Source organism: Manis pentadactyla, chromosome 1 (genome assembly GCF_030020395.1).
Source record: "Manis pentadactyla isolate mManPen7 chromosome 1, mManPen7.hap1, whole genome shotgun sequence".
Lineage (NCBI taxonomy): Eukaryota > Metazoa > Chordata > Mammalia > Pholidota > Manidae > Manis > Manis pentadactyla.
Window position 1 is genome coordinate 158,899,026 of NC_080019.1, and position 27,864 is coordinate 158,926,889.

The 27,864-nt window shown below is 37.3% G+C and overlaps 1 protein-coding gene across 7 annotated transcripts in view; it reads right to left on the reverse strand.

Moving 5' to 3' along the window:
- Window positions 1-27,864, reverse strand: part of SENP7 (SUMO specific peptidase 7) — a 208,348-nt gene that overhangs the window by 166,069 nt on the left and 14,415 nt on the right. For 6 of the 7 annotated variants that reach the window (XM_057502256.1, XM_057502253.1, XM_036916469.2 and 3 more), the window contains exon 3: window positions 5,448-5,546. In XM_057502256.1, coding sequence (XP_057358239.1) covers window positions 5,448-5,546 — 99 coding nt within the window. Of the gene's footprint in view, window positions 1-3,401; window positions 3,449-5,447; window positions 5,547-27,864 lie in introns of all 7 variants that reach the window. The other variant, XM_057502279.1, reaches the window with a different exon arrangement.

A 27,864-nucleotide genomic window follows, 5' to 3' on the forward strand; every position in this document is an offset into this window, starting at 1 on the left:
CCCAACTTCTTTGGTACACAGTGAAGGCAGTTATAAGAGGAAAGTATATAGCAATTCAGGCCTATCTAAAGAAGGAAGAATCCCAAATGAACACTCTAAATTCACAATTAATCAAAATTGAAAAAGAAGAACAAATGAGGCCCACAGTCAGGAGAAGGAAGGACATAATAACGATCAGAGAAGAAATAAATAAAATTGAAAAGAATAAAACAATAGAAAAAATTAATGAAACCAAGAGCTGGTTCTCTGAGAAAATAAACAAAATAGATAAACCCCTACCCAGACTTATCAAGAAAAAACGACAGTCTACTCACATAAACAGAATCAGAAATGAGAAAGGAAAAATCACTACTGACACCACAGAAATACAAATAATTATTAGAGAATACTATGAAACACTATATGCTAACAAACTGAATAACCCACAAGAAATGGACAACTTTAGAAAAATACAACCTTCCAAGACCAACCCAGGAAGAAACAAAAAATTTGAACAGACTAATTACCAGCAATGAAATTGAATCAGTAATCAAAAAATTACCCAAGAACAAAACCCCCAGACCAGAAGGATTCACCACTGAATTTTACCAGAGATTTAGAGAAGACATAATACCCATTCTCCTTAAAGTTTTCCAAAAAAATAGAAGAGGAGGGAATACTTCCAAACTCATTCTATGATAAGGCCAGAATCACTATAATACCAAAACCAGAAAGACATCACACAAAAACAAAATTAGAGACCAATATCCCTGATGAACAAAGATGCAAAAATCCTCAACAAATTGTTGGCAAAACAAATTCAAAAATACACCAAAAAGATAATACATCATGACCAAGTGAGATTTATTCCACGGATGCCCAGGGGTCTGGCCTCCTACAGTATGGGAGAATATATTCATAAATGACAGATCTGATAAAGGGTTGACATCCAAAATATATAAAGAACTCATGCACCTCAATGAACAAAAAGCAAATAACCTGATTTAAAAATGTGCAAACGATCTGAACAGACACTTCTCCAAAGAAGAAATTCAGATGGCCAACAGGCACATGAAGGTGCTCCACATGGCTAATCATGAGAGAAATGCAAATAAAAACCACAATGAGATACCACCTCACACCAGTTAGGATGGCCAACATCCAAAAGACAAACAACAACAAATACTGGTGAGGATGTGGAGAAAGGGGAACCCTCCTACACTGCTGGCAGGAATGTGAACTAGTTCAACCATTGTGGAAAACAGTATGGAGGTTCCTCAAAAAACTAAAAATAGAAATACCACTGACCCAGGAATTCCACTCCTAGGAATTTACCCTAAGAATGCAGCAGCCCAGTTTGAAAAAGACATATGCACCCCTATGTTTACCATAGCACTACTTCCAGCAGCCAAGAAATGGAAGCAACCTAAGTGTCCATCAGTAGATGAATGGATAAAGAAGATGTGGTGCATATACACAATGGAATATTATTAAGCCATAAGAAAACAAATCCTACCATTTGCAACAACATGGATGGAGCTAGAGGGTATTATGCTCAGTGAAATAAGCCAGGCAGAGAAAGACAAGTACCAAATGATTTCACTCATCTATGGAGTATAACAACAAAGCAAAACCTGAAGGAACAAAACAGCAGCAGAACTCAAGAATGAGCTAAGAGTTAAGGGTAAGAGGCTGCAGAGGGTGGGTTGGAAGGGAGGGATAAGGGGATTAAGGGGCATTATGATTATCACACATAATATGGGGGGGCACAGGGAAGGAAGTATAGCTCTGAGAAGACAAGTAGTGACTCTATAGCATCTTACTATGGTGATGGACAGTGACTATAATGGGGTATGTGTTGGGGACATGATAATAGGGGGAATGTAATAACCACAATGTTGCTCATGTGAAACCGGAGCATAAGATTGTATATCAATGATACTTTAATAAAAAAACTGGCAACAATCCATGTCCTTCAATGGGGAGTGGATAAACAAAATATTGGCATGCATCACATGGATGAATCTCATAGGCATTATGCTGAATGACAAAGCCACTCTCAAAGCATTACACATTGTATGGTTGTATAACCATTCTAGAAAATGTGTAAGTGTAAGTACAGAAAACAATATGACCATGGGTTAGGGATAGAGACTAGGAGTAACTAACTACAAGGGGGCACCACTAGGGGATTCTGGAGTGATGTAACCTTATTTTGGGGTGAGAAATATCTTCATGTTGATGATACTTATGAGTCTATACAAATCTTTTAACTCATAGAACCATACACTCTAAAGAAAATCTACAAATACAAACAAGCACATATATACACATATTTTTATTATGGTAGTTGTTGCAAAAGTGTGTACATTTTTCAAAATTCACAGAATACTTAAAATGGATTAATTTAATTGTATGTAAAATGATCCTCAATAAAATTTATTTTTAAAAGGTCAAAATATTTTAACAGATACTTCACAAAAAGATATACAATGGCCAATAAGTCTATGAAAATGTCCTAACAACATGACTAATGTTATTAAAACCAAGCCCAAAAGTCCAACAGAAGAATCAGACGAACAAATTGTGCTAAGTTCACATAACAGGAATACTACTTAGCAATAAAAAGGAACAAACTACTGATAGATGCAAAACATGGATGGGCTTCAATAACAATTTATTGTGCAAAAAAAGCCAAACACAAAAGAATATATACTGCACAAACAGGCAAAATTGTCTTACTGAAATAGAAATCAGAAAATTGGTTGCTAGGAGTGGGGTTGGGGTGCAGAATGCAGTCAAAGAGAAGAGACAAGGGAAAGGGGCGCAAGGGAACTTTCAAGGCTCATATTGGTTACATATGTTATTAGTCAAAGCTCCAATTATACATCTATGATCTGAGCAGTCTATTTTGTATAATTATATCTCAAAAATCACAAATACATAAAATACATACACACATATGTTAAAATTCTGCTAATGACTATGGAAGGGACATTTATCCCTTTCTCTATCATTTAAATAAATTTAAATGAAAGGACATGGAGGAAAAATAACAAAGGAAGATACTAGCACAGCGTCAAACTCTACAAACTATGAAACACACTTAGTATACTAATCCTATGCGGTCCACAGCAACAAGGAAGCACAGAATGCTAAAGCATGTGCCACTTCAAATCTCAAATAGGATGTACATTTCCCAAAAGTCAAGTACCACTATCCTAAGGAAAACACCCAATTACAGTGAGAAACTAGTCACAGGAAAAGAAAATGTTTCAAAAGAGGCTTTGTTTTCACTCACTGAGCTAGAGAAACTAAAGCTGAAAATAAGCTGTTGGCTTCTCAGGAAAAAGAGACTGCTGAAATGAAGAGGGGTTAAAGAAAAAGAGAAGACAGTAAATTATAACATAAAGACTTAATACCTAAACAGCAGTCTGGTGATCCACATCTGCCACTTGAAGGCCAAAAACTAAAGGAAGAGATGCATGACCCAAGGGTCAAAGGAAAAACACATTTAGTATAATACTGCTTAAGGAAACAAACCCAACAAAAAGCACCTGCCTACTTCCAAGAGACTGCGTGTGTACAACTTAGAGTTATATACATAATATATACAATCTTTACTCTACAATAAATACAATATTCTAAAACATAAGATAAAATATATAAATGCAAAGAGATAAACTTTTCTTAAAATAATGTATTTTTTCTTCCTATTAAATTGTTAACAGTTTTACTATGTGGTGATAACCAGTGCTAATAAGTTTGTAGAAAAATGGGAGCTTTCTCTGGAGGCCATATAAGTTGATGCAAATTTGCTGAAACAATTTTGCATTATTTATTAAATTATAATAAACAAATTCCCTGAGACCCAGTAATCCCACTCAAAAATAGTTCTCTGTGTATGAAAAATGGTGTTCACTACAGCACTGTTGCTATTAACAAAGCTCTGGAAACAACCAAACTAATATCAGTGCATTAAGTAAATAAATTATAGTATACAGTATATCTTTGGAGTACAAAGCCAACAGAAAATAAATAATGGAAGTAGCTCTAAATGTGTTAAAATACAAAAAAAATTTTTAATATAATACTAACTGAAAACAGCAAAGCACAGAAACAATACATATTTCATGATCCCTTTTCCGCAATGATCAAAAAATAATATGAACTCATACGTAGGCATATGCATCTTTTTTCTGGAATAGAATGAAAAAAAAAACTACTACTACTGGTTGCCTTTAACAAAAAGGGTCAGAGAAGGATTCTTTATTCACTTTTCATACAACCGAAATTTTTTTACTTTACGCAATTGTTTGTTCTTTTTATGTCAACAGAAGCCCCTAGGTCCCATTTATTTCCTTTTTTGTACTTTGTATAAAAGACAAACAAATGTATTGTTTAATTATTAAATCTTTAAATTATGTTAAGGCAACTAACATTAATGACATCTTTTTTCAGAGAATAAGTTGTAATAAATGGTTACTTTTTCTTGTCTGTAACATAAAAATACATATATTGAAGGTGACTTAAATTTATTACCCTAAAATGCTTTTTTTTTTTTTTTGGATTGTGTCCCTCCCAAAATGAGTATGTTGAAGTCCTTATTTAACTATGATACAGAGACAGCAACCTTACAGAGGTAGTTAAGTTTAAATGAGGTCATAAGGGTGGGGACCTAGTCCAGCAGGACTGGTGTCCTTAAAAGAAACATGAAGGATGTAGGTGTACATAAAAAAGGCCATATGAGGACAGAAGAAGAAGATGGCTATGAGTAAACCAAGGAGAGAGGCCTCACAGAAACCAGTCCTGCTGGCACCTTGATCTTGGAGTTCCAGTCTCCAGAACTATGAGAAAATTAATTCCTCTTGTTTAAGCCATCCAGTCTGTGGTATTTTGCTATGTTAGTCCTACCAAACTAATAGAGCCTCAGATGGCTTAACTAGAAAAATCTGAGAAAAATTCTATTTTTAAAAAATTGACCATGAATTGTGCCAGGCAAGGAAAAAACAGTAATACTTAAAAGTGTTATTATAAGCCTTATTAATGAGAGCTCTATAATAAATCTTAATAGTGATAAAATTAAAATCTATACTTACAATCAGAATGTCTTTTGAAATAATTGTCACCCTTTAAGATATACCCTCTCAAATTTACAAAAATAAGCAAGAGAAAATGATTCGAAGAAGCTTAATATTCTCATAGATTTAAAAAGTATTTCACAATAATGAGATTTAAATCTCATGAAGACAACCATGTATATTATACTTAGATTTAAACTGAAGAAGACCCTAACCTCAAAGCATTACTTCAACATATACCAGAAAAAAACTAATTTAAAACCTGCAATTAAGTAACACAAAAACACCCAAAAAAGGACATATAAGAAAATAAAAATTCAATTTTATTAAAGTATTTTTAACACACCAAATAATACTACATACTTAAAAAAATTAGTTTTTACTTACCCCCTGCAAAGGGAGATTCCAGCGTCCTGAGCTTCTGAGTTTGGGCAGTGGTGACTGAACACGAACTTCCTCTGGTTTTGCATTTAACATCTTTGTTATCTGAAACCAGAATGAGAAAATAATCAGTTTAACTGAAATATAAATAAGAGCTGAACCAGCAAACAGAACCATTATATCACCCTGCATTAATATTTTGCTGTTAGTTTTAAAGAGTATTAAGTTCAGTACTTAACTTATAGGCAGTTAAATATAATTTTATTTTAAAAACTCTCATTCATTTCATTCATTTGTGGAATATAACCACAAACCAAAACTGAAGGAACAAAATAGCAGCAGACTCTCAGACTCCAAGAAGGGACTAGTGGTTACCAAAGGGCAGGGGTTGGTGATGGTGGGTAGAAAGGGAGGGAGAAGAGGATTAAGGGGAACTATAATTCGCAATCACAATATAGGTAGGTCATGGGGAAGGCAGTGCAGCATGGAGAAGACAAATAATGACTCTATAGCATCTTCTACACTGATGGACAGTGAATGAAATAGGGTGGGGGGGACTTGACAATATGGGTGAATGCTGAAACCACAATGTTGCTCATGTGAAACCTTTGTAAGATTGTACATCAATGATACCTTAATTTTAAAAAAAAACCTGTCATTCAGTATGAAGGCACATGATGAAGCATCACAACAGTTACCTAACTATCCTCTCACCTGCAGTCTCTTCCCCTCCTAATCTTTCAAACACTATCTCAGAGTTCTCTAATACACAAATCTAATTATGACTACAATACTTAAAATACAAGGGCACCCATGACTTACAGATAAAACTCAATGATCTGGGCTCTTTCACATCACCCACATATTACAAACTCTACATCCCAAGAACATTGTGTTCACTCAACCTTCTTCAGACATGTCATATTATTTTTTATCTCTAGACCATTGTATGTACTGCTTCTCAATCTAAAATGCCCTTGCCTCTACTTCTCCCTTGCAAAATACTTGAGATTCTGCTCAAAATTATTCTCTTATCTCCTGTCCACACACTGTCACTCCCACATCAAGGCATTCCATTCCTTTCTTTGAGCATTAGTACCTGGTACCTTCATATGACATCATTTATACCATATATATCACACAATATTACAATTATTGTCTACAAGTCTGTTTTCTTCTCCAGACTATGAAGGTGCTTAAAGAGAGTGTCCTGACTTAGTCACCTTTTTATCTCCAAAGTATATGGCCCATGATATGCCGAATAAGCAAATCAATGAATATATGAATTGCAGCCAGAAGTTTGAAATCATTTGTTTAGAATTTAAATATTGTAATTTTTACAGTAACAGAAAGCTATAAATGATAGTTAAACATCAAGTTAAGTACTGTATCAACTAACCTATAACAACCCATAAAATGATTTAAGTGACACTAACGCATAAATCAGGGGGACAGAATAAATTTGAAGAATACCCCAACTCCTATTTCACTAGCACCTCTGAGTTAATCCTCCTGAGCATCAGTAACTTTTTATTTATACCTCATCTATATAAAAAGGTACTGCCTTATAATTCATCTACAAAAGACAATGTTACATCTAAATCAATCATTTCCTTCATATTCTTAATTTGGGAACAATAGTTGGTTGCTTCCTAGGAGGTAAAGCCAAGGTTTCAGGCTGTTCACATGCATGGATCCTTTTTGAGTAAGTTATTTAGCCTGTACTGGATACTGTGGCATAAGGTATTTTACAAAGATGACATACCAATATCCCACATCCCACACATTCTTCTTACAGTGTGATACTGACAATCCTTGCACATCAGGTGCAGTCTATCTTCCTTTACATTGAATCTGGGCAATCCATGTGACTTCCAAGGTTAGTTCATTAAAGGCAATATAGCTATTGCTTCAGCCTGACTGACACATGCTAGTGTGTTTTCCCTTCCTACCTCCCTCTCTCTCTATCCCTTGGTACACACTCCTTGGGAGCCTTATCCAATAGGTAAAAAATCTTAGATACCCTAGGGTCACTCTGCCAGAATGATCAAATGGGAAGGTTAATAAAAACATACACAGAGGATTAAAGATTGTGGCGTGAGAGGTGAGACAGAGGTTTCTTCATAACACCGCATATACTACAAAAATTAAATTAATACAACTAATCCTGAAAGAGGAACAGGAAAGAGGGCTGCGCCAGACTGCATACACCTGGAGAAAAGAGCAGACCTTACAGAACAGGGTAACCTACGAAAGCTGTGACCCAGCAGGACCCAAGCCCTTCCCCAACCCCAGCTCACCGGCGAGAGGAAGAGAAATGGAGCAGGGAGGGAGTGCAGGCCTGGGACTGCTGAATACCTAACTCCGGAGATCTGCTCTGGGAGCACAAACCTACATTTCATGGTGCTTGCATGGTACTCTCATGATTAGGGGGTTGAAAAGCTAAGACAGGAAGAATTCTTGGAGAGACTGAGATTCCAGCTGCTTGTGGAAAGCAAGGATGGATCGATATCTGGCTATTCTGGGACAAAAGAAAGGTGGAAAGTCTGAGAGACTGCCTAACAAGGAAGCCCTTAGCAAGAGAGCTGCTACAGGGGCAAGGATTGCACAGAGCTTAGTGCTCAGGAGCAAGGAGAGGTAGACAAAATTGTCCAGGTGCACTCTGCCCAGTAGGTTGGGAGTGTTCACAACCTTCAGGCGATCCATGTCCCTGGCTGGCTACAGAGCTCCAAGGATACCCACTGTGATATGCAACCTACTGCACCATTCTCCCACCAACCCCACCTGGCTCGAAAACGGGCAAAACCTACCCTGGGATTAGGGAAGCCAGAGGGAAGATCTGTCTACAGAAACTACAAACACAAAGCACAGAGGCTTGTACCTGTGTGCTCGGCCCACTAGCTCAGTTAGCGGAGACAGGCATGACATCCAGAAATCAGGCAACAGCTCTTTCCTCCCCCCATGCACCAAAACCACTCCCTGCAATGCCCTACATTACTTCACAGACTGAGCAGCTCCAGAGAGTAGAGCTTCTAGACACTAGAGGGCACAATATACAAATATAAAACACCAAAGGAACCTGATTCAAAGTAAAATTATTAATACAATACCTAAGAAAGAATTAAATGACATTGACCTCATGAATATTCCTGAAAGAGAGTTTAAAATAAAAATCATTAAGATGCTCATGGAGGCATGGAGAGATATTCAAGAACTCAGGAGTGAACTGCGGTTGGAGAGCCAATTGTCAAAGAGCAAAATGGAGGATATTAAAACCAGATTAGATATACTGGAGGAGATGATAAATGAAAGAGAAACTAGAGAATAGGAATACAAAGAAGCTGAGGCACAGAGAGAAAAAAGGATCTCTAAGAATGAAAGAATATTGAGAGAACTGTGTGACCAATCCAAACAGAACAATATTCACATTATAGGGGTACCAGAAGAAGAAGAGATAGAAAAAGGGATAGAAAGTGTCTTTGAGGAAGTAGTTGCCGAAAACTTCCCCAATCTGGGAAAGGAGATAGTCTCTAAGGCCATTGAGATGCACAGATCTCCCAACACAAGGGACCCAAAGATGACAACATGAAGGCATATAGTAATTAAAAAGGCAAAGATCAAGGAAAAGGACAGACTATTAAAAGCACCAGAGAGAGAAAATAAGATCACATACAGAGGAAAGCCCATGAAGCTATCATCAGATTTCTCAGCAGAAACCTTACAGGCCACAAGGGAGTTGCATGATGTATTTAACACAAAGAAGCAGAAGGGCCTGGAACCAAGATTACTTTCTCCAGCAAGATTATCATTTAAATTTGAAAGAGGGATTAAACAATTTCCAGATAAGCAAAAGCTGAGAGAATTTAACTCCCACAAACCATCTCTACAGTCTATTTTGGAGGGACTGCTATAGATGTAGGTGTTCCTAAGGTTTAATACTTGTCACCAGAGGTAATAAAACCACATTAAAAAAAATACAACAGTTAATTACTAAGCAAATGCAAAATTAAATTAACTATCCCCAAAGTTAATCAAAGGACAAAGAGTACAGAATATGATACCTAATATATAAAGAATGGAGGAGGAAGAAAAAGGAGGAGAAAAAAAACTTTAAATTGTGTTTTAATAGCATATTAAGTGAGTTAAGTTAGACTCTTAGATAGTAAGGAAGTTAACCTTGAAACTTTGGTAACCACAACTCTAAAGCCTGCAATGGCAAAAAGTACACAGCTATTGATAATCACTCTAAATGTAAGTGGACTGAATGCACCAATCAAAACACATAGAGTCACTGAATGAATAAAAAAACAAGACCTATCCAGATGCTGCCAAATGAGAATCACTTTAAATCATAAGACATACACAGATTAAAAGTGAAGGGATGGAAAAAGATATTTCATGCAACTAATAGGGAGAAAAAAGCAGGAGTTGCAGTACTTGTAGAAGACAAAATAAACTTCAAAACAAAGAAAGTCACAAGAGACAAAGGAGGACATTGCATAATTATAAAGCAGTTAATCCAACAAGATAATATAAACATTATAAATATCTATGCACCCAACAAAGGAGCACCTACACATGTGAAACAAATATTAACAGAATTAAAAGGGGAAAAGGAATGCAATGCATTTACTCTAGGAGACTTCGTCACTTCACTCTGAAGGACAGATCAACCAGACAGAAAATAATTAAGGACAGAGAGGCAGTGAACAACACATTAGAACAGATGGATCTAACAGACATCTACAGAACTCTACACCCAAAAGGAGCAGAATACACATTCTCCTCAAGTGTACATAGAACATTTTCAAGAACAGACCATATCCTAGGCCACAAAAAGAGCCTTGGTAAATTCAAGAAGAATGAAATTGTACCAACCAGTTTCTCAGATAACAAAGGTATGAAACTAGAAATAAACTGTGCAAGGAAAATGAAAAATCCCACAACCACATGGAGGCTTCAAAACATGCTCCTACATAACAAATGGATCAGTGACCAAATGAAAACAAAGATCAAGCAATATATGGAGACAAATGACAACAATAATTCAACAATGCAAAATCAGTGGGACACAGCCAAGGCCATGCTGAGGAAAGTATATTACAATATAGGCCTACCTCAGGAAAGAAGAAAAATACCATATAACCAGTATAAACTCACAATTAATGAAACTAGAAAAAGAACAACAAATGAAGCCCAAAGTCAGTAAAAGGAGGGACATAATAAAGATTAGAGCAGAAATAAATAAAATCAAGAAGGATAAAACAACAGAAAGAAATCAATGAAAGCAAGAGCTGGTTATTCGAAAAAATAAACAAAACAGATAAACCCATACCCAGACTTATCAAGAAAAAAAGACAGTCTACTCACATAAACAGAATCAGAAATGAGAAAGGAAAAGTCACTACAGACACCACAGAAATACAAATAATTACTAGAGAATACTATGAAAAATTATACGCTAACAAACTGGATAATCTAGAAGAAATGGACAACTTCTAGGAAAATATAACCTTCCAAGACTGACCCAGAAAGAAACAGAAAATCTGAATAGATCGATTACCAGCAACTAAATTGAACTGGTATTCAAAATACTACCTAAGAACAAGATCCTGGCCCAGATGGCTTCACCACTGAATTTTATCAAACATTTAGTACAGACCTAATGGCCATCCTCCTTAAAGTTTTCCAAAGAGTAGAAGAGGGAATACTTCCAAACTCATTCTATGAGGCTAGCATCACTCTTATACCAAAAGCAGGCAAAGACACCACAAAAAAAGAAAATTACAGACCAATATCCCTGATGAACATAGACGCAAAAATAATCAGCAAAATATTACCAAACCGAATTCAAAAATACATCAAAAAGAGCATCCATCATGATCAAGTAGGATTTATGCCAGAGATGCAAGGATGGTACAACATTCGAAAATCCATCAACATCATCCACCACATAACAAAGAGAAGGTCAAAAACCACATGATCTTCTCCACAGATGCTGAAAAAGCATTTGACAAAATGCAACATCCATTCATGATAAAAACTCGCAACAAAATGGGTATAGAGGGCAAGTACCTCAACATAATAAAGGCCGTCCATGACAAACCCACAGCCAACATTATACTTAACAGTGAGAAGCTGAAAGGTTTTCCCTTGAGATTGGAAACAAAGCAATGATGCCCACTCTCCCCACTGTTATTAAACATAGTACTGGAGGTCCTAGCCATGGAAAACAGACAGGACAAAGAAATAAAAGAAATCCAGATTGGCAAGGAAGAAGTTAAACTGTCACTTTTTGCAGATGACATGATATTGTATATAAAAAACCCTAAAGATTCACTCCAAAACCACTAAAACCAATATCTGAATTCAGCAAAGCTGCAGGATACATAATTAATACACAGAAATCTGTGGCATTTCTATATACTAACAATGAACTAGCAGAGACAGAAATCAGAAAAACAATTCCATCAAAAAGAATAAAATGCCTAGCAATAAACCTAACCAAGGAAGTGAAAGACCTATACTCTGAAAACTACAAAACACTCATGAGAGAAATTAAAGAAGATACCAATAAATGGAAACACATCCCATGCTCATGGATAGGAATAATTAATAGTGCTCATGGATAGGAATAATTAATATTGTCAAAATGGCCATCCTGCCTAAAGCAATATACAGATTAAATGCAATTCCTATCAAAATACCAACAAACTAGAGAAAATCATTCTAAAATTCATATGGAACCAAAGAAGACCCCCAATAGCCAAAGCAATCCTGAGAAGGAAGAATAAAGCAGGGGGAATTACGCTCCAAAACTTCAAGCTCTACTACAAAGCCACAGTAATCAGGACAATTTGGTACTGGCACAAGAGCAGACCCACAGAGACCAATGGAACAGACAAGAAAGACCTGATATAAACCCAAATATATATGGCCAATTAATATATGATAAAGGAGCCATGGACATACAATGGGGAAATGACAGCCTCTTCAACAGCTGGTGTTGGCAAAACTGGACAACTACATGAAGAGAATGAAACTGAATAATTGTTTAACCCCATACACAAAAGTAAACTCGAAATGGATTAAAGACTTGAATGGAAGTCATGAAACCATAAAACTCTTAGAAGACAACACAGGCAAAAATCTCCTGAATATAAGCATGAGCAACTTCTTCCTGAACACATCTCCTCGAGAAAGGGAAACAAAAGCAAAAATGAACTCATGGGACTACATCAAACTAAAAAGTTTGTGTACAGCAAAGGACACCATCAATAGAACAAAAAGGCATCCTATAGTATGGGAGAATATACTTGTGAATGACATATCTGACAAGGGGTTAACATCCAAATATATAAAGAACTTACAAGCCTCAACACCCAAAAAGCAAATAACCCGATTAACAAATGGGCAGAGGATATGAAGAGACAGTTCTCCAAAGAAGAAATTCAGATGGCCAACAGATACATGAAAGGTGCTCCACATCACTAATCATCAGGCAAATGCAAATTAAAACCACAATGAGATATCACCTCACACCAGTAAGGATGGCCAGCATCGAAAAAACTAAGAACAACAAATGCTGGTGAGGATGTGGAGAAAGGAGAACCCTCCTACACTGCTGGTGGGAATGTAAGCTAGTTCAACCATTGTGGAAAGCAATATGGAGGTTCCTCAGAAAATTAAAAATAGAAATACCATTTGACCCGGATATCCCACTCCTTGGAATTTACCAAAAGAATACAACTTCTCAGATTGAAAAAGACATATGCACCCCTATGTTTATCGCAGCAGCACTTTTTACAAAAGTCAAGATATGGAAGCAACCTAAGTGTCCATCAGTAGATGAATGGATAAAGAAGATGTGGTACATATACACAGTGGAATACTATTCAGCCATAAGAAACAAATCCTACCATTTGCAACAACATGGATGGAGCTGGAGGATATTATACTCAGTGAAATAAGACAGGTGGAGAAAGACAGTGCCAAATGATTTCCCTTATTTGTGGAGTATAAGAACAAAGGAAAACTGAAGGAACAAAATAGCAGCAGACTCAGAGACGTCAAGAAGGAACTAGTGGTTACCAAAGAGGAGGGGTGTGGGAGGGCAGGTGGGGAGGGAGGGAGAAGGGGATTAAGGGGTATTATGTATAATACACATGGTGTGGGGGATCACAGGAAAAACAGTGTAGCAGAGAAAAGGAAAGAGTGAATCTCTGGCATCTTACTACACTGATGGACAGTCACTGCATTGGGGTATGGGTGGGAACTTGATAATATGGGTAAATGTAGTAACCACATTGATTTTCATGTGAAACCTTCATAAGAGTGTAAATCAATAATATCTTAATTTCAAAAAGTTTTAATAAGAAATAAATAAAAACATATATACACCAAGATACTTGAATCTTCCAATCACAGTATCAAGATAAGTGAGCAAGCGAGCCTTCAAAGATGTTTCCAAGTCCCAGCCTCCAAGCCAACCTAGGTAACTCCAAGTGGAACAAACAGAAGCAATCTCCAGTTTAACCTGCCCAGACTGCAGGTTCATGAGCAAGTAAGTTTACATTTAAACCTAAATGATAACCTAAAATGATACCAAGTTCAAGAGCAACTAAAATTTAGACAAAATAAGAGTTGGGTATAGGTGTTGAGTATTTTGTAAAATTATTATCTTATAAAAGACTGTTGGTGCCTTTTGTGGAAGATTTTGTATCCTCCTTTCACAATATTATTTTTTATCATTTTACCTATAAGTGGCTTAGACTCACTGTCAATAAATTAATTACCCTAATAAATATTCATTGTGATGGACACAAAATATAATCTATTTTATTTTTTAAAGAGGCAATCATTTGTCTATATTTCCCCCAGAGTAGAGACAAATAAAATCTGGATTTTATTAAATCTCTAAACTAGCATCAAAAGCCTTGAAAATCAAAGTACATACAAATACTTATAAACAGAGATACAGACTACATATTATTTATTATAGAAAACTAGAAAAAATAAGAATAAAATAATTATTAAATTATGGTAAAGCCAAACAATGAGACACAACACTTACTAAATAACATGTTCCAGAAATGTAATTAATAAAATAAATTATTTACAATATAACAAGTAGAAAAGAATTTATACAGAACAACCTCTCTTTCATAAGGCTAAAAAAAATCTATATATAGAAAAAAGTAAAGAAGGATTGGGACCAAAATGTTTAACTGATCATCTCTGAATGGAGAGATAAAAGGTGATTTTTATTTTCAATCTTATATTTTCCAAAAGTTTCCAAATGTTTTATTTTTATAATAGGAATACCATGCAATTATTAAAGGCAAGGGAAAAAATAAACATTTAAAGCTCCAAAAAAACTCTACTATAGTTTTCTGGTCAATAAATTATAGATTTATATCTCTCAGTCTTAACATTGTATATAAGTGGCAAACAGATTTCATAAACAAGTAACTACTGGCAATTTTTTCTATACTCACTTTTTTCTTAATGAACTGAGCAAAATTAATATAAGGCTTTTTGCAACAATCAGATCTAAGACAAATTTAAATCATGGTCTCAACTGTGTACAATCAACAAAAATGCTAAGCTATTAATGACTCTGCAAAGCCTATTAATTCCATTACAAGAATTAGAATCGACTCCTAATACTTTCAAGTATTATCAACACTGTAATACTTTAAAGATTGAAATTTAATATTTTAAATCCCCTTCAAGTTATACATACATTGACAGAACTCTAAAAACTACCCAAAAACAAAGACCAAGAACATTTATTTTATTTACTAATGTTCAAATGTAATATTAAATGAGCCCTTCAGCAATCAAATCATAGTTACTTTACAGTTCATTTTATACATAATTCATTATAACATACCCTCAAAAACAGAATACTATCAAATGGAGAAATCCAGGAAATTTATTCTACTGACAAGATATATACTGCTAATATATGTTCTTTAAACTGTCCACCCTGAAATGATTTCTGCCATATTATTAATACAGAACTTCAGATTCTTAATCTGTACAGATATAAAGCTATTCTATAAGGAAAATTCGGAATCTGTCCATAGGTACGGCTATGACTTCCAAGGAAGAATAAAAGTCTTGGTTTTCAGTTTTCAAAACAGATTATCAACTTCCCTTTGTATAAATCCAAAGACTATGGATCGCCCATTAGCAGAATTCAAAATATTTACATCTTACTCTGCATCTGTCCAGAGAGATTAGCCTTGAATTAATCTACACCCAGTTTAAATCAAAAGGCCAGAAACAATTTAGAAGATAAGAATGTTACAAAGATATACAATGACTGCAGCACTGTTTTATAATTTTTTTTAGTTGAAGACAATAAAATAGGACATTAGTTAAATTAAGTGTGGTACACCCACATAATGGTATATTATGTAGCCATTAAAACTGTTTTACCACTGTTTCCCTAGTATTCATGCCAAGCATTGTGTCCAAAATATGTCAAGTACCCAGTAAATATCTACTGAGAAATGCTTTATATTTGATTTTAGGAAATGATATTCATAATATACAGTTAAGTAGAAAAAGCTAAATTTTAACAATATTTGGTAACTTTCTATTTTTTAATATTTAAATATTTATTATATGTATATATAGATAAAATAGGAGGATAAATACCAAAGTATTAATTTTGGTTCTATCCAGGTGGTAATATTTTTGCTCAATTAAGTTTTCTAATTTCTGTATGACAAACTAGTACTGTTTTAAAAATATTTTTAAATAATTTAAACTCAAAAATGTACCAGTGTCTTGACCCTGTATCTATCAAAGCACTAATATCATCAATAATTTCTTTTCCAAGCTGCCTTGTGAGAAAAAGCAGCAATATAAATTAACAAGAATTTAACATGCTAATTTTCTAAGACATTCTACATTTTTAAAATGCAGTAGTATAACTTTATATGCATATCATGGTTGAACAAGTAAGTAAATATATTGTAGATGAGAAACAGAAAAAAAAAGTTAAAAATAAGGAAAGAGGGGAAGTCAAAATAAGCCCTATAGTGTTGAATTAGAAGTATAAGTATATAGAGAAAGAAAAAGATGCCGGTGTGAGTAGTGTGGTAGAAATCTCCTCCCAGAACCACATATATGTTGAAAATACAACAAAGACAACCACTCCTAAAAAAGTAACCAGAAGTAACAGTACACCAGCCAATCTACAGCTGGGAGAAGTCAACATCTCACAGAAAAGGGTAAAGTAAAAAGCCTCAACTGGTGGGACCCAAGCACTACCCCTACCCCAGCTCACAGGCAGGAGGAAAACAATCAGAGCAGGGAGGGAGTGGAAGCACAGGACTGCTAAATAACCAGCCCTAGAAATCTACCCTGGGAGCACGGACCCACATTCCTTGGTGCTCTGGGGAGTGGAAGGACTGAAAGACACAGTCTGAGACTAAGACTGCGAACTGCCCTAGGATAAAAGAAAATTAGGCACTTTAAGGGACCTCTCAATGGTCAGAGGGCTGCTAGGGGGGCAAGAGTTTGGGAAAAGGGACTAGTGGACAAAATCGCCCAGGCACACTAAGCCCAGCAGGCTGGGAACTTTCAGGAGCTTCAGGCACCCTATCCCCCTGGTTGGCAATGCAGCTCCAAGGTCTCTCACTGCAATAATCAGCCTGCTGCTCTTTCCTCCCCACCGGCACCTATGCGCAAACCAGCTGTCCCCACCATTGCTGCACACAGCTGGGGGGTAGCCCCGCCTACAGCAACTACACAGCTTAACACAGACACTTCTTCCAGTGCATGATTAACCAGCCCAGTCCCAGAGGCTGCACCCAGCATGCCTGGCACAGAAAACAGAGACAGGCACTGGGACCAGGAGGCACGAAGTGGCTTTGTTATCATGACAGAACCCACACAACTTGCCAGCGACCTCTGCCATCATGTTAGGCCATCCCAAGGACCAACCTGCCCACAGAAGTTTAGGGGACTAACCCAGAGACTGCTCCCTGTGTGAGGTTAACCGGCACAGACATGGCGCCCGGCAAGCAGAAGGGACTTTGTCCTCAAGCTGACACCCGCACCACTCGCCGGCGATCACTCACATAGCTCTAGGACTACGAAAGTGCAGAAGAGACTTGTTTAATCCAAAATCCCTCAAACACCAAAAAGAGGGCTTGGTGAGACTGAAATCACCAATCTTCCCATAAAACAATTCAAAATAAGAGTCATAAGCATGCTAATGAACCTACAGAAACATATTCAAGAGCTAAGGTATGAATTCAGAAGGGAGATAATTGAAATGAAACAAACAATTGAGGGATTTAAAAGCAGATTAGATGAGATAGAGGATGCCATTAAGGAAATAGAAATCAGAGAACAGGAATACAGAGAAGCTGAGGCAGAGAGAGAAAAAAGGATCTCTAGGAATGAAAGAATATTGAGAAACCTGTGTGAGTGTGACCAATACAAATGAAATAATATTCACATTGTAGTGGTACCAAAAGATAAAGAGAGAGAGAAAGGGACAGGAAGTATATTTGAAGAAGTAATTGTGAAAACTTCTCCAATCTGGGGAAAGAACTAGTCTCTCAGACAATGGAAGTCCACAGATCTCCCAGCACAAGGGACCTAAGGAGTACAACACCAAGACATATAATAATTAAAATGGAAAAGATCAAGGACAAGGACAGAGTATTAATAGCAGCCAGAGAGAGAAAAAGGATCATCTACAAAGGAAAACCCATCGGGCTATCATCAGACTTCTTAGCAGAAACATTACAGTCCAGAAGGGAGTGCCATGATATATTCAAAGCAATGAAACAGAAGGGCCTAAAACCAAGAATACACTACACAAAAGGATTATCAATTAAATTTGAAGGAGGGATTAAACAATTTCCAGATAAGCAAAAGTTGAGAGAATTTACCTCCCACAAACTGGCTCTACAGGGAATTTTGGAGGGACTGCTCTAGACGGAAGTATGCCTAAGACTTAATAGCTGTCACCAGAGAGAAAAACACCACACTAAAGGAAGGAGACCAACTAAATACTAACCAAATGCAAAAATTAAATCAGCAACCCACAAACTCAGTCAAGGGATATACAAAGAGTACAGAATATGACACCAAACATATAAAGAGTGGAGGAGGAAGAGAAAGAAGGGAGAGAAAAAAGAATCATCAGACTGTTTATTATACCAATTATGAGTGAGTTTGGGTAGAATGCTAGATAGTAAAGAAGCTGCCCTTGAACCTTTGGTAATAACAAATCTAAAGCCTGGAATGGCAATAAGCTCATATCTATCAATAATGACCCTAAATGTAAATAGACTGAATGCACCAATCAAAGAAATAGAGTTAAAGAATGGATAAAAAAGCAAGACACATCTATATGTTGCCTACAACAGACTCACTTCAAACCCAAAGACATACACAGACTAAAACTGAAGGGATGGAAACAGATACTTCATTCAAACAATAGGGAGAAAAAAGCAGGTGCTGCAGCACTTGTATCACACAAAATAGACTTCAAAACACACAAAGGAACAAGAGACAAAGAAGGACATTACATAATGATGAAGGGGTCAGTCCAAGAAGAGAATATAACCATTATAAATATCTATGCACCCAACATAGGAGCACCTACATATGTGAAAGAAATATAAACAGAATTAAAAGGGGAAATAGAATGAAATGCATTCATTCTAGGAGACTTCAACACTCCATTCACTCCAAAGGACAGATCAACTAGACAGAAAATAAGAAAAGAGACAGAGGCATGGAACAACACATTAGAAGAAATGGATCTAACAGACATCTATAGAACACTCAACCCAAAAGCACCAGGACAGACATTCTTCTCAAGCACACATGGAACATTTTCCAGAATAGACTACATACTAGGCCACAAAGAGCCTCAGCAAGTCAAAAAGACTGAAATTATACCAGTTTCTCAGACCACAAAGGTATGAAACTAGAAATAAATTATAGAAAGAAAACAAAAAGGCTCAAAAACACATGGAGGCTTAGCAACATGCACCTAAATAATCAATGGATCAATGACCAAATTAAAACAGAGATCAAGAAATATATGGAGACAAATGAAAACAACAGCATGACACCACAACTTCTGTGGAACACAGTGAAGGCAGTTAAAAGAGGAAAGTATATAGCAATCCAGGCCTATTTAAAGAAGGAAGAACAATCCCAAATGAACAGTCCAAATTCACAATTACTTAAAATGGAAAAAGAAGAACAATTGAGCCCAAAAGTCAGTAGAAGAAGGGACATAATAAAGATGAGAGAAGAAATAAATTAAAATTGAGAAAAATAAAACAGAAAAAGTTAATGAAACTAAGCACTGCTTTTCTGAGAAAATAGATAAACCCCTAGCCAGACTTATTAAGGAAAAAAGAGAAACTACACAAATAAATAGAATCAGAAATGAGAAAGGAAAAATCACTATGGATACCACAGAAATACAAAGAACTATTAGAGAATATTATGAAAAATTTTATGCTAACAAACTGGATAACTTAGAAGAAATGGACACCTTTCTAGAAAAATACAACCTTCCAAGACTGACCCAGGGATAAACAGAAAATCTGAATATACCAATTATCAGCAATAAAATTGAATGACTAATCAAAAAACTACCCAAAACAAAACTCCCGGACCAGATGGATTCACTGCTGAATTGTATCAGACATTTAGAGAGGACAAAATACCCATCCTCCTTAAAGCTTTCCAAAAAGTAGAAGAGGAGGGAATACTTCCAAACTCATTCTATGAGGCCAGCATCACTATAATACCAAAACCAGAAAGAAATCACACAAAAAGAAAATTACAGACCAATATCCCTGATGAACAATGATGCAAAAATCTTCAAAAAATATAAGCAAAATAAATTCAAAAATACATTAAAAAGATCATTCATCATGACCATGATGTGAGAATGGCAAATATTTGAAAGTCAGTTAACATCATACACCGTATCAAAAAACGACAAAAATCACATGATGATCTCCGAAGATACTGAAAAAGCATGAGACAAAATTGACAACCCATTCATGATAAAAACTCTCAACAAAATGGGTATAAAGAGGAAGTACCTCAACAAAATAAAAGGCCATATATGACAAACCGACAGCCAACATCATACTTAACAGCAAAAAGCTGAAAGTTTTTCTTTTAAGATCAGGAAAGAGACGATTACCACACTCCCAACTTTCATTCAACACAGTTTTGGAGGTGCTAGCCAAGGCAATCAGACAACACAAAGAAATAAAAGGCATCCAAATTGGTAAGGAAGAAGTTAAACTGTCACTGTTTGCAGATGACATAATATTGTACATATAAAACCCTAAAGAATCCACTACAAAACTTCTAGAACTAGTGGAGGGATCGGAAGATGGCGGAGTGAGTAGAGCAGCGGAAAACTCCTCCCAAAACCACATATATCTGTGAAAATATAACAAAGACAACTCTTCCTAGAATAAAGACCAGAGGACACAGGACAATATCCACACCATATCCGCAACTGAGAGAATCCAGCGCCTCGCGAACGGGGTAAGATACAAGCCCCGGCCCAGCGGGAGCCGAGCGCCCATAACCCCAACTCCCAGCGGGAGAAGAATAGGCAGAGCAGGAGGGAGACAGAGCCCAGGACTGCTGAACACCCAGCCCCAGCCATCCGGGCCAGAGTGCAGACACAGTGCGTGCACAAGGGGCCCTGGATACTAGGGAATCAGGGCAGCAAAAACAGTGAGAAGGCACCGGAGGCCGGGCGCCAGAGGACATAAGAAAAGCGAGTGACCAATTTTTTTTTTATTTATTGCTGTTTTGTTTTGGCGAGCGCTTTTTGGAAGTCCTAAAGGGATCGGGACCCCAATACTAGGGAAACAGAACAGCAAGAACAGTGAGCGGGCACCGGAGGCCTGGCGCCAGAGGACACCAGAAAAGCGAGTGACCAATTTTTTTTTTTTCTGTTTTGTTTTGGCGAGCGCTTTTTGGAAGTCTTAAAGGGATAGGAATCTCAATACTAGGGAAACAGGGCAGCAAGAACAGTGAGCGGGCACCAGAGGCCTGGCACCGGAGGACACCAGAAAAGCGAGTGACCAATTTTTTTTTTTTCTGTTTTGTTTTGGCGAGCGCTTTTTGGAAGTCTTAAAGGGATAGGGACCCCAATACTAGGGAAACAGGGCAGCAAGACTGGTGAGCAGATGCCTGACGCTGGCGCCGGAGAATAAAGAAAAACAAGTAGCCACCTTTTTTTTAAATTTTTTTTTTCTTTTTTAATTTAAAATTTTATTTATTTATTTATTTACTTTTGTGGTCATTGTTTTGTTTTGGCGGGGGCTTTTTGGAAGTCTTAAAGGGACAGGGCGGGACACTTAATCCAGAGGTAGGGAATCCGGGCATCACTGGGCACCCTAACCCCTGGGCTGCAGGGAGCAGGGAGGCCCCTTACAGAGATAAATAGCCTCCCAGCAGCTCCCCCTCCAACGCGACCCACCACTTTGGAGCAGTTGCCCAAGCCAGGCCACGCCCACAGCAACAGCGGAGATAAACTCCATAGTAGCCGGGCAAGAAGCAGAAACCCTGTCTGCGCGCAGCTGCTCAGCACAAGCCATTAGAGGTCGCTCTTCTCCCAGGAGAGGAGGGCCACAAACCAACAAGAAAAGAAGTTCTTCCAGCCGTCACTCGTCCCAGCTCTGCAAACTATTCCTATCACCATGAAAAGGCAAAGCTACAGGCAGACAAAGATCACAGAGACAACACCAGAGAAGGAGACAAACCTAAACAGTCTTCCTGAAAAAGAATTCAAAATAAGAATCATAAACATGCTGACAGAGATGCAGAGAAATATGCAAGAGAAATGGGATGAAGTCCGGAGGGAGATCACAGATGCCAGAAAGGAGATCATAGAAATGAAACAAACTCTGGAAGGGTTTACAAGCAGAATAGATAGGATGCAAGAGGCCATTGATGGAATTGAAACCAGAGAACAGGAAAGCATAGAAGCTGACATAGAGAGAGATAAAAGGATCTCCAGGAATGAAACAATATTAAGAGAACTGTATGACCAATCCAAAAGGAACAATATCCGTATTATAGGGGTCCCAGAAGAAGAAGAGAGAGGAAAAGAGATGGAAAGTATCTTAGAAGAAATAATTGCTGAAAACTTCCCCAAACTGGGGGAGGAAATAATCGAACAAACCACGGAAATACACAGAACCCCAAACAGAAAGGATCCAAGGAGGACACCACCAAGACACATAATAATTAAAATGGCAAAGATCAAGGACAAGGAAAGAGTTTTAAAGGCAGCTAGAGAAAAAAAGGTCACCTATAAAGGAAAACCCATCAGGCTAATATCAGACTTCTCGACAGAAACCCTACAGGCCAGAAGAGAATGGCATGATATATTTAATACAATGAAACAGAAGGGCCTTGAACCAACGATACTGTATCCACCATGACTATCATTCAAATATGATGATGGGATTAAACAATTCCCAGACAAACAAAAGCTGAGGGAATTTGCTTCCCACAAACCACCTCTACAGAACATCTTACAGGGACTGCTCTAGATGGGCGCACTCCTAAAAAGAGCACAGCACAAAACACCCAACAAATGAAGAATTGAGGAGGAGGAATAAGAAGGGAGAGAAGAAAAGAATCTCCAGACAGTGTATATAGCAGCTCAATAAGCAAGCTAAGTTAGGCAGTAAGATACTAAAGAGGCTAACCTTGAACCTTTGGTAACCACGAATTTAAAACCTGCAATGGCAATAAATACATATCTTTCAATAGTCACCCTAAATGTTAATGGGCTGAATGCACCAATCAAAAGACACAGAGTAATAGAATGGATAAAAAAGCAAGACCCATCTATATGCTGCTTACAAGAAACTCACCTCAAACCCAAAGACATGTACAGACTAAAAGTCAAGGGATGGAAAAACATATTTCAAGCAAACAACAGCGAGAAGAAAGCAGGGGTTGCAGTACTAATATCAGACAAAATAGACTTCAAAACAAAGAAAGTAACAAGAGATAAAGAAGGACACTACATAATGATAAAGGGCTCAGTCAAACAAGAGGATATAACCATTCTAAATATATATGCACCCAACACAGGAGCACCAGCATATGTGAAACAAATACTAACAGAACTAAAGGGGGATATAGACTGCAATGCATTCATTCTGGGAGACTTCAACACACCACTCACCACAAAGGATAGATCCACCAGGCAGAAAATAACTAAGGACACGGAAGCACTGAAAACACAGTAGAGCAGATGGACCTAATAGACATCTATAGAACTCTACATCCAAAAGCAACAGGATATACATTCTTCTCAAGTGCACATGGAACATTCTCCAGAATAGACCATATACTAGGCCACAAAAAGAGCCTCAGAAAATTCCAAAAGACTAATATCCAACCAACCAACTTTTCAGACCACAAAGGCATAAAACTAGAAATAAACTGTATAAAGAAAGCAAAGAGCCTCAGAAACACATGGAGGCTTAACAGCACGCTCCTAAATAATCAATGGATCAATGACCAAATGAAAATGGAGATCCAGCAATATATGGAAACAAACGACAACAACACTAAGCCCCAACTTCTGTGGGACACAGCAAAAGCAGTCTTAAGAGGAAAGTATATAGCAATCCAAGCATACTTGAAAAAGGAAGAACAATCCCAAATGAATGGTCTAATGTCACAATTATCGAAATTGGAAAAGGAAGAACAAATGAGGCCTAAGGTCAGCAGAAGGAGGGACATAATAAAGATCAGAGAAGAAATAAATAAAATTGAGAAGAATAAAACAATAGCAAAAATCAATGAAACCAAGAGCTGGTTCTTCGAGAAAATAAACAAAATAGATAAGCTTCTAGCCAGACTTATTAAGAGAAAAACAGAGTCAACACAAATCAACAGTATCAGAAATGAGAAAGGAAAAATCACAACAGACCCCACAGAAATACAAAGAATTATTAGAGAATACTATGAAAACCTATATGCTAACAAGCTGGGAAACCTAGGAGAAATAGACAACTTCCTAGAAAAATACAACCTTCCAACACTGACCCAGAAAGAAACAGAAAATCTAAACAGACCAATTACCAGCAACGAAATTGAAGCAGTAATAAAAAAAACTACCAAAGAACAAAACCCCAGGCCAGATGGATTTACCTTGGAATTTTATCAGACATACAAGGAAGACATAATACCCATTCTCCTTAAAGTTTTCCAAAAAATAGAAGAGGGGGGGATACTCCCAAACTCATTCTATGAAGCTAACATCACCCTAATACGAAAACCAGGCAAAGACCCCACCAAAAAAGAAAACTACAGACCAATATCCCTGATGAACGTAGATGCAAAAATACTCAACAAAATATTAGCAAACCGAATGCAAAAATACATCAAAAGGATCGTACACCATGACCAAGTAGGATTCATCCCAGGGATGCAAGGATGGTACAACATTCGAAAGTCCATCAACATCATCCACCACATCAACAAAAAGAAAGAGAAAAACCACATGATCATCTCCACAGATGCTGAAAAAGCATTTGACAAAGTTCAACATCCATTCATGATAAAAACTCTCAGCAAAATGGGAATAGAGGGCAAGTACCTCAACATAATAAAGGCCATCTATGATAAACCCACAGCCAACATTATATTGAACAGCGAGAAGCTGAAAGCATTTCCTCTTAGATCAGGAACTAGACAGGGATGCCCACTCTCCCCACTGTTATTTAACATACTACTGGAGGTCCTAGCCATGGCAATCAGACAAAACAAAAAAAATACAAGGAATCCAGATTGGTAAAGAAGAAGTTAAACTGTCACTATTTGCAGATGACATGATACTGTACATAAAAAACCCTAAAGACTCCACCACAAACTTACTAGAACTGATACTGGAATACAGCAAAGTTGTAGGATACAAAATCAATACACAGAAATCTGTGGCTTTCCTATACACGAACAATGAACCAACAGAAAGAGAAATCAGGAAAACAACTCCATTCACAATTGCATCCAAAAAAATAAAATACCTAGGAATAAACCTAACCAAAGAAGTGAAAGACTTATACTCTGAAAACTACAAGTCACTCTTAAGAGAAATTAAAGGGGACACTAACAGATGGAAACTCATCCCATGCTCGTGGCTAGGAAGAATTAATATCGTCAAAATGGCCATCCTGCCAAAAGCAATATACAGATTTGATGCAATCCCTATGAAACTACCAGCAACATTCTTCAATCAACTGGAACAAATAATTCAAAAATTCATATGGAAACACCAAAGACCCCGAATAGCCAAAGCAATCCTGAGAAAGAAGAATAAAGTAGGGGGGATCTCACTCCCCAACTTCAAACTCTACTATAAAGCCATAGTAATCAAGACAATTAGGTACTGGCACAAGAGCAGAGCCACAGACCAATGGAACAGACTAGAGAATCCAGACATTAACCCAGACATATATGGTCAATTAATATTTGGTAAAGGAGCCATGGACATACAATGCCGAAATGACAGTCTCTTCAACAGATGGTGCTGGCAAAACTGGACAGCTACATGTAGGAGAATGAAACTGGACCATTGTATAACCCCATATACAAAAGTAAACTCAAAATGGATCAAAGACCTGAATGTAAGTCATGAAACCATTAAACTCTTGGAAGAAAACATAGGCAAAAACCTCTTAGACATAAACATGAGTGACCTCTTCTTGAACATATCTCCCCGGGCAAGGAAAACAACAGCAAAAATGAATAAGTGGGACTATATTAAGCTGAAAAGCTTCTGTACAGCAAAAGACACCATCAATAGAACAGAAAGGAACCCTACAGTATGGGAGAATATATTTGAAAATGACACATCCGATAAAGGCCTGACGTCCAGAATATATAAAGAGCTCACACGCCTCAACAAACAAAAAACAAATAACCCAATTAAAAAATGGGCAGAGGAACTGAACAGACAGTTCTCCTAAAAAGAAACACAGATGGCCAAAAGACACATGAAAAGATTCTCCACATTGCTAATTATCAGAGAAATGCAAATTAAAACTACAATGAGGTATCACCTCACACCAGTAAGGATGGCTGCCATCCAAAAGACAAACAACAACAAATGTTGGCAAGGCTGTGGAGAAAAGGGAACCCTCCTACACTGCTGGTGGGAATATAAGTTAGTTCAACCATTGTGGAAAGCAGTATGGAGGTACATCAAAATGCTCAAAACAGACTTACCATTTGACCCAGGAATTCCACTCCTAGGAATTTACCCTAAGAATGCAGCAATCAAGTAAGAGAAAGATCGGTGCACCCCTATGTTTATCGCAGCACTATTTACAATAGCCAAGAATTGGAAGCAACCTAAATGTCCATCGATAGATGAATGGATAAAGAAGAGGTGGTACATATACACAATGGAATACTACTCAGCCATAAGAAAAGGGCAAATCCTACCATTTGCAGCAACATGGATGGAGCTGGAGGGTATTATGCTCAGTGAAACAAGCCAAGCGGAGAAAGAAAAATACCAAATGATTTCACTTATCTGTGGAATATAGGAACAAAGGAAAAACTGAAGGAATAAAACAGCAGCAGAATCACAGAATTCAAGAATGGACTAACAGGTACCAAAGGGAAAGGGACTGGGGAGGATGGGTCGGTAGGGAGGGATAAGGGGGGGGAGAAGTAGGGGGATATTAAGATTAGCATGCATGGGGGGGTGGTAGAAAAGGGAGGGCTGTACAACACAGAGAAGACAAGTAGTGATTCTACAACATTTTGCTATGCTGATGGACAGTGACTGTAAAGGGGTTTATAGGGGAGACCTGGTATAGGGGAGAGCCTAGTAAACATAATATTTGTCATGTAAGTGTAGATTAGTGATACCAAAAAAAAAAAAAAAGGCAGTTCCTGTGTGGTAACCTCCAATGAGTTCTACACAAGGGTATAAAGGGCATATAAAAGTGTAGGCAAAGGGTCTGTTTGTGTTTATACAGAGGATCAAAGCCTAATTGGGCTACCCCGAAAATGAACTAAGATACGATATGAAAAAGAACTTCCAACATCAGCACTCTCTAGAAGACTCACGCCAGAAGATGATCATCAAAAAACCCCAACAAAGATCCACACACTGTTACAGCTGTAGATGCACTCACCCCACCAGTTCCTGGACTTGCCATGGGAATGAAGAAGGAGATATCTAAGCTGGCCTGTGCATACAGTAAAACAACAAATTTGACTGGATCTATACTGTTGGAACTCAATCAAGAATTAGGAGAAGTGCAAATTGTAGTGCTCCAAAATCTTACAACTACAGACTATTTACCGTTAAAAGAACATAAGGGATGTGAACATTCCCCAGGAATGGGTTGTTTTAATT